Here is a 13,718-nt window from a genome sequence, read left to right as displayed (position 1 = left end):
ACTTTAGTTAGAGCATTTGTGGGAGAGCTGTCTTTGCCTTTTCTTTTAATTTAGCCAGGTTGAACAAAGATAGTTTGTGGACTTCGTCTGATTTAAAAAAAAAAAAAAAATCCATACATGTCGGGGAAGAAAAATGTTATTTTAAGATTCTGGCTCTGGGTTTCCAGTTTCAGGTACGATGGGGCAAGCACATTCTTTTCTCTCTCTCTTACTGAATGTGACTATAAAACCTGGACAGAATGCATGAAGTAGCTCTTTTTGGGTGCTGAAAAGCAAATGATGGCAGGTGGATTGGGAAAGACCAGAATTCAAGGTACCACTGAACTACCATTGAGTTCACCACTTTCCCCCTATGGTCTTCCTGCCATTTGGTCCCAGAGGCACATACAGCTGTGGAAGTACAGTATATTGACTGGAGAGTTACAAAGGAGCTCCAAGAAACCTGAAAGTATTGGGGAGATTTAAGGGAAGAAGGAGCTTGAGAAAGCAGCTAGATATAGTCATCTAAACTCCTGGGCTCACCCCTGAGCTGTGTATATGTGGATCTTATCCTACTTCACATATAAACGACTCTGAGAACTGAACTAACACATACATCACCACCCATGTTCCAGGCTGGCCACCATGTGCTATGTGCAGGGCACAAATCTGAATGGCAGTGCAGAAGCTTTGAAAACTAAAACACAATTGTCAGCATTCTCCAGAAGATTTAAATAAGTCACAGAGTCTTAAAATACTCAAAATGCTTATGGTACAATTCAGAATTACTCAGCATATGTAAACCCAGGAAAATCTCAACTAGTATGGTAAGGGACAATCAGTTGATGGCAAAACTAGAATAACATAGGTATTGGGATTATCTGACAAAGATTTTAAAGCAACTGTCACACAAATATTCCAATAGTCAGGCTCAAACTCTAGTGAAATAAATGGGAAAATGAAATTCTCTGCAAAGAAATAGATTATATAAAGAGGAACCAATAAGGTAGCCAAAATGGAAAACTCATTGGATGGCCTCAGTAGCAGAATGGAGAGGACAGAGGAAAGAATCAGTGAAGTTGAAGATAGGCCAATAGAAATTCCCCAATCTGAATAACGGAGATAGAACAGAGTGAAGGTAAAAATGAAACAGGATTTTGGTGACCTGTGGGACAAGGACAGAAAGTCTAATATTCATGTCATGGGAGTCTTGTCAGGAGAGGAGAAAGAATGTACTACTGAAAAGGATAATGGCTGATAAACTTCTAAATTTGGCAATAGATATAAACAGATTCAAGAAGTGCAGTAAACCCAAGTAAGATAAACTGAAAGAAATCCACACCAAGATCATAATCAAACTTCTGAAAAAACACTTGAAAGCAACCAGAGGAAAAACACATATTACCTGTAGGACAAGATTGAATCAAATCATAGTGAATTTCACCCCAGAAGCTATGGAGGCCATAAGCGGCACAGCATTTTTAAAGTGCTGCAAGAATAGAAGTCTATCCAGAATTCTCTGTCCAGCAAAAAAAATACCCTTTACAAATGAATGTGAAACAAAGGCATTTTCAGATAAAGGAAAAGTCAGAAAACCCATAGCCAGCAGACCTGTGCTAGACAATTGCTAAAGAACGTTATTTGGACAGAAAGGAAATGATAACAGAAGGAATACTGGATATCAGGAAGAAGAAAGAGCAACAGAAATAGTAGGTATATGGGTAAATATTATAGACTGTTCTCTTCTTGAGTTCTTTAAAATATATTTGATTTACAGCAAAAATTCTAACATTGTGGTAGAGTTTTCAAAGTGTACAGATGTAGTATTTAAGGCTACTGTAGCTTCAGGGGGAGGGGGATAAAGGGACCCATATAATGATAAAATTTCTGCATTCTACTTGAAATGGTATTGATTCTAAGTAGACACTGAAAAAAATAATTATATTGTAATCCCTAGAGCAATCACTTAGGTAACTATACAAAGAGATATAGTAAAAAGCACAATGAATTAAGAGGGAATACTAGAAAATACGTAAATAATGCAGAAGAAGGTAGGAATGAGGAAAAAGAGCCATGAAAAACAGAGGGAACACACTGAAAACAAATAACAAAAAGGTAGGTCAAAAATCCAAACATATCACTAATTTTATTAAATATAAATAGTCTAAAAACAATCAAAATACAGATCTTATATTAGATTTTTAAAAATAACCCTACCACATGCTGTGTATAAGAAATTGACTTCAGGGACACTTGGGTGACTCGGTCAGTTAAGCATCTGATTTAGGCTCAGGTCATGATCTAACAGTTCATGAGTTTGAGTCCCACATTGGGTGATCTCGTGACCTGCTTCGAGTGAGCCCTACTTCTCTTTCTCTGCCCGTTGCTCACTTGCATGCACTCTCTCTCTCTATCAAAAAAAAAAACAAAAAACAAAAAACAAACCCCAAAAACAACAAAAAACAAAAGAAAAGAAAAGAAAAAGGAATTGACTTCAAAAATAATAATCTAGGAAGTTTAAGTATTTACTTCTGGGCATTTACTTCAGAAAATGAAAATTTATTCTTACATAGTTACCTGTACACAAATGCTTATTGCAACTCTATAATTGCTGCAAACTAGGAACAGTGGTTTGTGGTACATCCATAATCAGTGGAGTACTGGTCACTGTGGGATACATGCAACAACCTGGATGAGTCTCTCAGTCATTGTATAGAGTGAGAGAATCCAGACTTGAAAGGTTAGATACTATAGAATTCCATTTATGTGATGCTACAGAAAAATATAAAACTATAATGCTAGAAAAGGGATCAGTGGTTGTCAGGAGTTAGGGATTAGGAGAGTGTGTGACTAAGAGACAGCACAAAGGACTTTTTTGGAGTGATGTTCCATATCTTGATTGTGACATGTGCTTAAATTCATAGACTTGTACATAATAAAAGGCCAGTCTTACTGTACAGTAAATAAAAAAATTGTTTTTGGAAAGCTGAAGCTGGTTTGAATGCCTTGGCTCAAGAACAAGATAGAATTTCTCTTGTGGAAATAACTCTTTTCTGTTATTGTTGTGTTATAGAGTTGAGTGTAAGCATAGCCCAGACCACCTCCCGCCAAATGTTTAGATGAATAATTAAGAAAGTAGTTGGAATATGGCTTAGGACAAGACAGATACAGAAGCAAATACTGGAGAGAGAGAGAGCGAGAGAGAGAGAGCGAGAGAGCGAACCTAGTTGTGTTGTGGGAAGACAGGGGACCCCAGGAGGAGAATCAGGCACTAGGAAATTCTCTTTTTGGGATCTGCAGGAGAATTTGGACTATTTTCTGTTTTGAGTGGTTTGTTGAGATAATCTTGTTTCCATCATCGCAGATCTTTAGTTCAAGTCAGCTGCACCCCTCAGACTGGGTTGAGAGTACTGAGGGAACACTGCCAGGGGAGAGCAAGAGTGTAGCAGCAGGAGATGGGGTGTGCACTAGGGTGTGTTCAGTGGGAAGCAGGAATCCCGGTTGCATGAATATAAGGATTTAGAATCCATAGGATGGCAGTGCAGAGCATAGGATTTCTCACAGGATGGCCTTGTCTTTTCTACTATTAAAGAAAAGTACAATCTTCGAATAGATAATTGGGAGAAACTCAGAAAGGATACATTTAAGTAATGAGAGTTTAATCCTTTTTATCATACCAACTGCTGACATTTAATTTATTATAGTTTTATTAGTTAAAAATTTAGTACCAAATGTTGATTACTAATTTTGTATATTCTGTATTCTTTCCATCCAACTGCAGACTATTAAATATATTTCTCATCTGAACAGACATGAAGAAAAAGAGTCATTTTTTTTTTGTTATCCATACCTAGACTAATCACTTTATTGTTACTTTTACCGACTTAAAATCTTTCTAGTCCTTTTCCATGAAAGAATATAATACAGCCTAGTGGGTATAATCGCTCTGAAGTCAGAAGGACATGGGATCCAGTTCTAGCTCCTCCATTCATTAATTGTGGCTCTTGGCCACGTTACATGTTTTCTGAGCTGAGGCTTATTATAACCCTGCTTCACAGGGTTGCTGCAGGATTAAGTAAGTATTGACATCATCCATGTACCCTCTAGGCTCATACCATCCTTCTCTATTACCACCCTTTGATGGTTTAATGCCCAATTCACTATTAGCTTGAGAATAGATTAAAAATTGTGATAGGCTCAAAAACCAGGTAGAAATAATCCTGATGTTATAAGTCCAGTTGAACTGCTGACTTGCTCTAAGCGTATTCCACATTTGTCACTGTTCTGCCCTATTCCTTTGTCTCATTCAGTGTTGAGAGCATTGCTAAAGACTGTTAAAGACTTTAAAGGGTTGCTATGAGAGGATCAGAGAGAAAATATACTTTTATCATCAAAAAATGCCAAATATTTCTCAGTATGTTTAATTATTTTAATGCGTGGGTTGAGGTTCTGTCATGATCTGCAAAATATAGCATATAGTCTTGACAGAATGAACCAGAGAGATTGCATGTGAAAATGTGCACTGCAGCCTGACTGTTCCCAACTGGGGCAAGGGAATGTTCAGGGAGAGGTGTGAATGAAGCATTCATTCCCACATTGGCCCGACCTAAGGAGTGGATTCTAGAAGAGGGATTATAATTTCACTCTAACAGATCTCCAGTCTGAATCAGATGAGCTTGGTTTTCTGGTCAGAAGAAATAAAATAAGTTGGATGTGGTACAGTCGGTGGTTTGATTCTTCATAGATTTTTGCATTACCAGACATTGCCTTTGGGGCTGCAGGTTTTATTGTTGTGGCAATGGTGGTTTGATGTCTGTTTTGATGGCTAATATGTGATGGTACAGGAATTGGTTTGTCTTGGACTTGACCAGATTGGGAGTAAATGGTACTTGGAATCTAGACATGCCCTTTCGAGGCTGTTCAGCTGTGGTAAATAAGATCAAGAGGGATGTTATTGACAGATTTTGAGGCAAGAAAATAGGTGGCAGATCAGGTAGAGAGTATCCTGTCAGACAGTGGAGAAACTTATTACTAATGCTAATGGCTAATACTAATACTAAAGGCTAATGCTAATATCCAGACAAGAAAAGCTAATGGTTGGCATAGGAAGTCAGGTATTAGGGCCTCAGGCCTCAGTCATGGCTGATGTGTCAGGCCAGGTACCCAGGTCCAGGAGAACATAAAAACTGCCCAACTCCTGGAACTGTGGTGCAAGGTGGATATTTGGTCAGACGAGTAGAGTCTGAATCACCTGAGGTACTTTGATTAGGAGTTTCTTACCTTGTTCTGAAATAGAGACAGGACTGTTCCTAGTGTGTGAGGCAAGGCTGAGTTGGAACATAGGTTCTAATGGTGAGTCGACGTTAAAGAAGTTGGGCAATGGGAACTATAGGAGTTAAAGTATCTTTCAGGAGATTTCTTTGACGTGAGCATATTTTTAGTTGCTTATTTTTTTTAAAAAGCTTTTGTTTTCAAGTAAAATATTTACACAAACTATGTTTAGCTCAAATAGCAGCTCCCTGCCTCCCCTGTCTTCACTAGCAGAGACCATTCCTGTCAACTCTTTTATTTAGCTCTTTCTTTTAATATTTACCTTTATATTTCTAAATAACATGCTTATAATGCTATTTTTTCTCTACATACTGTAGAGACACTGGGGAAGATTAGCATTCTTTTATATTCTCCACCCACTCTCTTCTCTTCCTCACCCCTAGACACTTACCCTTTCCCAAATAGTTGAGTTTTTAAATCAATTGACACGAGATTTTTAATTATGTAAATTACATGTATTTGGTTATTGTGGTTGTGTATAACATGATTACTTTTATTTCCTATAAAACGTTTTATGTGTTTCATGAAGTTAATGATTTCTTTTTATTTTTTTTTCTTTTGCATAGTAACCTCTTTATTCTCTGAAATAACTGTAAAACCATAACAATATAAAATTCATCAGATTGTATTTCATTTTTCACCTTAGAGGCATTCCTTCAACTTTGCTTCATAGGCCTGCTACAGAGTGTTTTGGAAATGTTTTTCACCTCTTCTTGTGTAAGATTTTTGTTTCCTGGGTCCTGTATTTTCCTTTGTTTTGGAGGCATGATCTTATGGTAACTTTCTGAGAAAGGCAGCATCTGACATAAAATATTTTGAGAGCCTTACATGCCTGAAAATTATTCTTTTTCCCCCCCTCTCCTCACATTTGATTCATGGTTGGTTAGATACAGAATTCTCAGTTGGAAGTCATTTTCCTTCAGAATTGTGAAGGCATTGCTCCATTGTCTTCTAGTTTTCAGTATTGCTTCTGAGAAGTCTGATGCTGTTCTGATCCTTGTTCTATTGTATTTAAACTGTTTTCTTCTCTAGAAACTTTAGAGTCTGTTTTGGTGTTCTCAAATTTCAAGATGAAATGCTCTGAAGTAGGTCTATCATCAGTCATTATTCTGAGTCCTTCATAGGTCCTTTCAATGTGAAACTTAAGTCCTTCAGTTATGAGAACTTTTCTTGTGTTTCTTCTTTGAAATATTTTACCTTGTGTTTTTCTCATACTCTTTTTGGAGTTCTTATTTTTCTGTTATTGGACCTCTTGGAATAATCCCCTCATTTATTTCTTTTTTCCTCTCTCTGTTTTGCTCTTTGCCTTTTTGTTCTGTTTTTTAGAAAATTTCTTCAATTCCAGTTTGCCATCCTGCTTTTGAAGGCTTTTTCTTAAGATTTTACTTTATTTTAATTTATGTTTATTTTTTGAGAGAGAGACAGAACACAAGTTGGGGAGAGAGGCAGAAAGAGAAAGAGAATCTCAGGCAGGCTCCACACTGATGGTAGGGCTCGGTCCCATGACCCTGGGATCATAACCTGAACCAAAATAGTCAGAGACACTCAACCAACTGAGTCACCCAGGCGCCGCTCTTAAGATTTTATTTTTAAGAAAGAATGCTGAATTTTGTCAAATGCTTTTTCTGCATCGAATGACAGGATCATATGGTTCTTTTCTTTTATTGATGTGATGTATCACATTGATTGATTTGTGAATGTTGAACCCGCCCTGCAGTTCAGGAATGAATCCCACTTGATCGTGGTGAATAATTCTTTTTTTTTTTAATGTTTATTTATTTTTGAGACAGAGAGAGACAGAGCATGAATGGGGGAGGGGCAGAGAGAGAGGGAGACACAGAATCGGAAGCAGGCTCCAGGCTCTGAGCCATCAGCCCAGAGCCTGACGCGGGGCTCGAACTCATGAACCGTGAGATCGTGACCTGAGCCGAAGTCGGACGCTCAACCGACTGAGCCACCCAGGCGCCCCAATGAATAATTCTTTTAATATGCTGTTGAATTCGATTTGCTAGTCTCTTGTTGAGAATTTTTGCATCCATATTCATCAGGGATATTGGCCTGTAGTTCTCTTTTTTTGCTGGGTCTCTGTCTGGTTTGGGAATCAAAGTAATCCTGGCTTCATAGAATGAGTCTGGAAGTTTTCCTTCCCTTTTCTATTTTTTGGAACAGCTTGAGAAGGATAGGTATTATCTCTGCTTTAAACGTCTGGTAAAATTCCCCTGGGAAGCCATCTGGTCCTGGACTCTTATTTGTTGGGAGATTTTTGATAACTGATTCAGTTTCTTCGCTGGTTATGGATCTGTTCAAGTTTTCTATTTCTTCCCATTTGAGTTTTAGAAGTGTGTGGGTGTTTAGGAATTTGTCCATTTCTTCCAGGTTGTCCAGTTTGTTGGCATATAATTTTTCATAGTATTCCCTGATAATTGCTTGTATTTCTGAGGGATTGGTGGTGATAATTCCATTTTCATTCATGATTTTATCTATTCGGGTCATCTCCCTTTTCTTTTTGAAAAGCCTGGCTAGAGGTTTATCAATTTTGTTTATTTTTCAAAAAAACAACTCTTGGTTTCATTGATCTGCTCTACTGTTTTTTTAGATTCTGTATTGTTTATTTCTGCTCTGATCTTTATTATTTCTCTTCTTCTGCTGGGTTTGGGGTGTCTTTGCTATTCTGCTTCTATTTCCTTTAGGTGTGCTGTTGACTTTTGTATTTGGGATTTTTCTTGTTTCTTGAGATAGGCCTGGATTGCAATGTATTTTCCTCTCAGGACTGCCTTCGCTGCATCCCAAAGGGTTTGGATTGTTGTATTTTCATTTTCGTTTGTTTCCATATATTTTTTAATTTCTTCTCTAATTGCCTGGTTGACCCATTCATTCTTTGGTAGGGTATTCTTTAACCTCCATGCTTTTGGAGGTTTTCCAGACTTTTTCCTGTGATTGATTTCAAGTTTCATAGCATTGTGTGTCTATAAGTGTGCATGGTATGATCTCAATTCTTTTATACTTATGAAAGGCTGTTTTGTGACCCAGCATGTGATCTATCTTGGAGAAGGTTCCATGTGCACTCGAGAAGAAAGTATACTCCATTGCTTTGGGATGCAGAGTTCTAAATATATCTGTCAAGTCCATCTGATCCAATGTATCATTCAGGGCCCTTGTTTCTTTATTGGCCGTGTGACTAGATGATCTATCCGTTTCTGTAAGTGGAGTGTTAAAGTCCCCTGCAATTACCACATTCTTATCAATAAGGTTGCTTATGTTTGTGAGTAATTGTTTTGTATATTTGGGGGCTCCCATATTCGGTAGATAGACATTTCCTGATGGATAAACCCTGCAATTATTATATAATGCCCCTCTTTATCTCTTGTTACAGCCTTTAAAGTCTAGTTTGTCTAAGTATGGCTACTCCAGCTTTCTTTTGATTTCCAGTAGCATGATAGATAGTTCTCCATCCCTTCACTTTCAATCTGAAGGTGTCCTCAGGTCTAAAGTGAGTCTCTTGTAGACAGCAAGTAGATGGGTCTTGTTTTTTTTTTTATCCGTTCTGATACCCTGTGTCTTTTGGTTGGAGCATTTAGTCCATTTACACTCAGTGTTATTGAAAGATATGGGTTTAGAGTCATTGTGATGTCTGTAGGTTTCAAAGCTGTAATCATCAAGACAGCATTGTATTGGCACAAAAACAGACACATACACCATTGGAATAGAGTAGAGACTCCAGAATTGGACTCACAAAAGTATGGCCAACTAATCTTTGACAAAGCAGGAAAGAATATCCAGTGGAAAAAAGACAGTCTCTTTAACAAATGGTGCTGGGAGAACTGGATAGCAACATGCAGAAAAATGAAACTAGACCACTTTCTTACACCATTCACAAAAATAAACTCAAAATGGATGAAGGACCTGAATGTGAGACAGGAAACTATCAAGACCCTAGAGGAGAAAACAGGAAAAAACCTCTCTGACCTCAGCCACAACAATTTCTTACTTGACCCATCTCCAAAGGCAAGGGAATTAAAAGCAAAAATGAACTACTGGGACCTCATGAAGATAAAAAGCTTCTGCACTGCAAAGGAAACAATCAACAAAACTAAAAGGCAACCAACTGAATGGAAAAAGATATTTGCAAATGACATATCAGACAAAGGGCTAGTATCCAAAATCTATAAAGAGCTCACCAAACTCCACACCCGAAAAACAAATAACCCAGTGAAGAAATGGGCAGAAAACATGAATAGACACTTCTCTAAAGAAATCCGGATGGCCAACAGGCACATGAAAAGATGCTCAACGTCGCTTCTCATCAGGGAAATACAAATCAAAACCACATTGAGATACCACCTCACACCAGTTAGAGTGGCCAAAATGAACAAATCAGGAGACCATAGGTGCTGGCAAGGATGTGGAGAAACGGGAACCCTCTTGCACTGTTGGTGGGAATGCAAACTGGTGCAGCCGCTCTGGAAAACAGTGTGGAGGTTCCTCAAAAAATTAAAAATAGATCTACCCTATGACCCAGCAATAGCACTGCTAGGAATTTACTCCAGGGATACAGGAGTACTGATGCATAGGGGCACTTGTACCCCAATGTTTATAGCAGCACTCTCAACAATAGCCCAAATTATGGAAACAGCCTAAATGTCCATCAACTGATGAATGGATAAAGAAATTGTGGTTTATATACACAATGGAATACTACTTGGCAATGAGAAAGAATAAAATCTGGCCCTTTGTAGCAACGTGGATGGAACTGGAGAGTGTTATGCTAAGTGAAATAAGTCATAGAGAGAAAGACAGATACCATATGTTTTCACTCTTATGTGGATCCTGAGAAACTTAACAGAAGACCATGGGGGAGGGGGAAGAAAAAAAAAAGTTAGGGAGAGAGCCAAACCACAAGAGACTCTTAAAAACTGAGAATAAACTGAGGGTTGATGGAGTTTGGGGAGGGGGAGGGTGGGTGATGGGCATTGAGGAGGGCACCTGTTGGGATGAGCACTGGGTGTTGTATGGAAACCAATTTGACAGTAAATTTCATATAAAAAAAAAAAGATTTTATTTTTAAGTAATGTCTACACCCAGTGTGAGGCTTGAGCCCACAACCCCAAATGAGCCAGCCAGGTACCCCAACGGCTTTTTTCTTTAAATTTTTGCTGCTGTATTTTCATTTTCTAAGATGATTTTGTTTCTCAGATGTTTCAGTGGTCCTTATCTTCTTTTATTTCTCTGACAACATAAATTTTTTTCTGCTCCCAGCTTGATCTTTATCTTCACAGTTCATTTTCTTCTGTTTGTTTTGCTCTTTTCTTTCATGTTAGCATTTTCCTCACATGTGATAATCCTGGGCCAGCCTTTTATATTTAAAAGTAAGGTACTAAAACGTGAGTGGAGCTGTGGGCAAGGCTTGTTAACTAGCAGGAAGCTGGACATTTCACTGGGGACCCACAGATGTCAGTGTCTGTGGATCTTCTCTTTTGGGCCTGTTTTCTCAGGGAAATCCTCTTTTTTATTACCTACGTATGTATGAGACTGTCCCCGAACTGTGGAGAGAAAGGTGCTTCCTCTGTTAGGGAGGGAGGGCTCTAGGAGGGAGGGTCTTATTGTTCCCAGGCAGAATTTCACTCATTGCCACTGCTTTTAGTCATCTGTCTCATTCCCACTCACATTTGGGCCTCTCTGGTTCACTCTCTGCAAATAGTAAACCTTCGGACGTCTCGCTGGAGGGAAGCACCAGGCACAAGAGAAGACATCTGGGATATGTGTTGCTGATGCATGCATACGTGCTACCCAGTGTAGCTGGGATCTAAATTGATTTCTTTAGAAACATATAAAATTTATAATCTCGATAAATATACCAATTTAGTAGTTCTTTCTGAAAAACAAAACTGCCTAGGAGGATCATTCTGAAGAAATTCTGAAGAAAACTCTGTGTGATTTCTAGGCTATACATTTTCCTCCTTGGTTTGGTCTCTTTCAGAGCAAATTGGAGCTTTGGCAGATCAGCACATTGTCCATGTGGCGTGTGGTGAGTCCCACAGTCTGGCCCTCAGTGACCGGGGCCAGCTGTTTTCGTGGGGTGCAGGGAGTGATGGTCAACTGGGACTCATGACTACTGAGGATTCGGTGGCAGTGCCCAGGTAAGAATATCATGGACAGGAATCTGACTTTTCAGATATCAGTTTTATAAATTCTGTTTCTTGCTGTTGCTTTGTTAGACTCTTTGTTTTTGGTTCTACTTTATTTAATTGCTATTCTTTTTTGGTGCCACTGCTGTGCCTTATACTTTATAGCATGTATCACAAAAATTGTAATTATTTATAGAAATGTCTATCTCCAGTTAAAAAAATGTGAGTTGTTCAAGAATTGTACTTTATTTATTCTAGTAACGTAGTTGCTAGCATAGTATTTGAAACTCAGTAAATGTTTGAATAAATCATCTTTTCACTTGCTGGTCTTAGTAACCTTTAATTTAAAATTGTAAGCCTAAATCAGTTACTCAGTTAAGGACTTTAAACTACAATCAAAAGGTTGACCCACTACTCTAAAAATAAGCCATTATGAGAATTATGAGCAGCTAAAATAGCATACAGAAGTTTTTTTTAACACAAAAATATTAATCATTCATTTTGAGTCTCAAATATTTACTTAAATTCTGAATCTTAGATAGTTTAATTAAGTATCCATCAGATGCTTCACCACTAAGTAAATATTCAAAATAATGAAATTACTTCCAGGTGAACTTCTTAGGGGTGGAGTCTCAGTTTTTTAAGAGTTCTTGATGATTAAAGAGGCCACCAGTTTATTTCCTTCATTTAATTCCTGTGTTTTTTTATATTACAAATATATATAGCATCCCCCTACAAGAGTACTTGTCATATTCTCTGTAACTGTTTTTTTAATGACTATCTGCTGTACAAAGCTGGGAGCTGATGGCATGAGACCTAGATTATTCATTTTAGCATCACTGTTGTTAAGGGTGCCCAGCACATGTGCTGCTTATTGCAAATCTGTTTAATAAACAACCTCTCCTTCCCTGCCCAGTTATTGTCCCCTTTAGAGAACCAAATACTCTTCTTCCTCTTCCTTTTTGCCCTTCTTCGATTTATGTCTCTTTAATCAAAAGCTGTTTAAAGGAAAAGAGGAACATGAAGACTGATTTGATTCATTTCCTGATTTAGAACAGCTAATATCTTGGATTTATTTTTTCCAAAAATTAGTTTAATTTGGGGGGAGAGAGTGGCAGTAAAAAAAAGGGTGCTATATATATTTTAATGAGACTGTGTGATAATTAGGGAAAAGATTTATAACATAAATGGCAAAAATATTTCACTTGTTGATTACCAAAGACTCAAAGGTTTTTAGTGGCATTTCATTTCTAAAAGTGAAGTAACTTGTGTTATAGGAACGATTTAATTTTTGTTAGTCATATCTAAATTATGGATGACTTCTGAGGCCTTGGTTTGTATATAATTTTATATTTTAACTTAGTTGAAATAAATTTGTTATTTCATATCCTAGCATTGTGGAAAGTAACATAGCTTTGAACTCAAACAGCTTCAGATTCTATCCTAATACGGGTTTTATTATTTATTAGGTGGGTGACCTTGAACAAACTGATTTATCTAAACCTCGATTTCTTAACTTAAAAGTGGTATTATGTATTGTGTGCCTTTAAGAAGTTACTGGGAGGATAGAATGAGATGCGTAGGTAAAACATACTATATGCTTGCATTCTTTATATATCCCTCCTCTCCACCTCAAGGCTATAATTTCTCTGTTGTTTATCTTTGTCCTTTTGATCTGCTTCCTTTCTATGTGATTATGAAGGTTGTGACAAGAATAATGGTTGACCCATGAAGGGAGAATCATAGGGAATTTGAGTGGAAACTGGCCAAGGAAAAAAGGACTCTTACTGCATAAAATTTCTGAAACATTGGTCCCTTAGGTAGTAATACATTTTCCAATTTTAAAAAGTAGTGGGGTTCTACATGCTGTTGATACACGTAACAACTTGGATGAATGTCCAGGGAATTATTCTGAGAGGGAAAAAGAGCCAATCCCAAAAGTTTACCTACTGAATGCTTTCATTTATATAACATTCTTGAAATGAAAGAATTTTGGAAATGGAAGATAGATTAGTGGTTGTCAAGGGCTAGGATAGGGGAGGGGAGCAGTGGTTATAAAAGTATAACATGAAGAATCCTCATGATGTTTGAACCATTCAGTATCTTGATTGTGGTGGTGGATACATGAACCTATACAGGTAATAAAATTAATACACAGAATTGAGTATAAATAAAGCTAGGGAAATAGTAAGATTTGTAGATTTTATTAATATTAGTATCCTGGTTATGATTTTTATACTGTGGATTCACAAAATGTCACCACTAGTGGAAACTGGACAGAGT

The 13,718-nt window shown here is 37.6% G+C and overlaps 1 protein-coding gene across 3 annotated transcripts in view; it reads left to right on the top strand.

The window, feature by feature from the left end:
- The window catches only part of HERC3 (HECT and RLD domain containing E3 ubiquitin protein ligase 3), a 112,226-nt gene that overhangs the window by 41,803 nt on the left and 56,705 nt on the right, over positions 1-13,718 (top strand). For all 3 annotated transcript variants that reach the window (XM_023252940.2, XM_023252941.2, XM_003985179.5), the window contains exon 4: positions 11,288-11,447. In XM_023252940.2, coding sequence (XP_023108708.1) covers positions 11,288-11,447 — 160 coding nt within the window. The remainder of the gene's footprint in view (positions 1-11,287; positions 11,448-13,718) is intronic.

Source organism: Felis catus, chromosome B1 (genome assembly GCF_018350175.1).
Source record: "Felis catus isolate Fca126 chromosome B1, F.catus_Fca126_mat1.0, whole genome shotgun sequence".
NCBI lineage: Eukaryota > Metazoa > Chordata > Mammalia > Carnivora > Felidae > Felis > Felis catus.
This window is presented reverse-complemented; position numbering and strand designations above follow the sequence as displayed.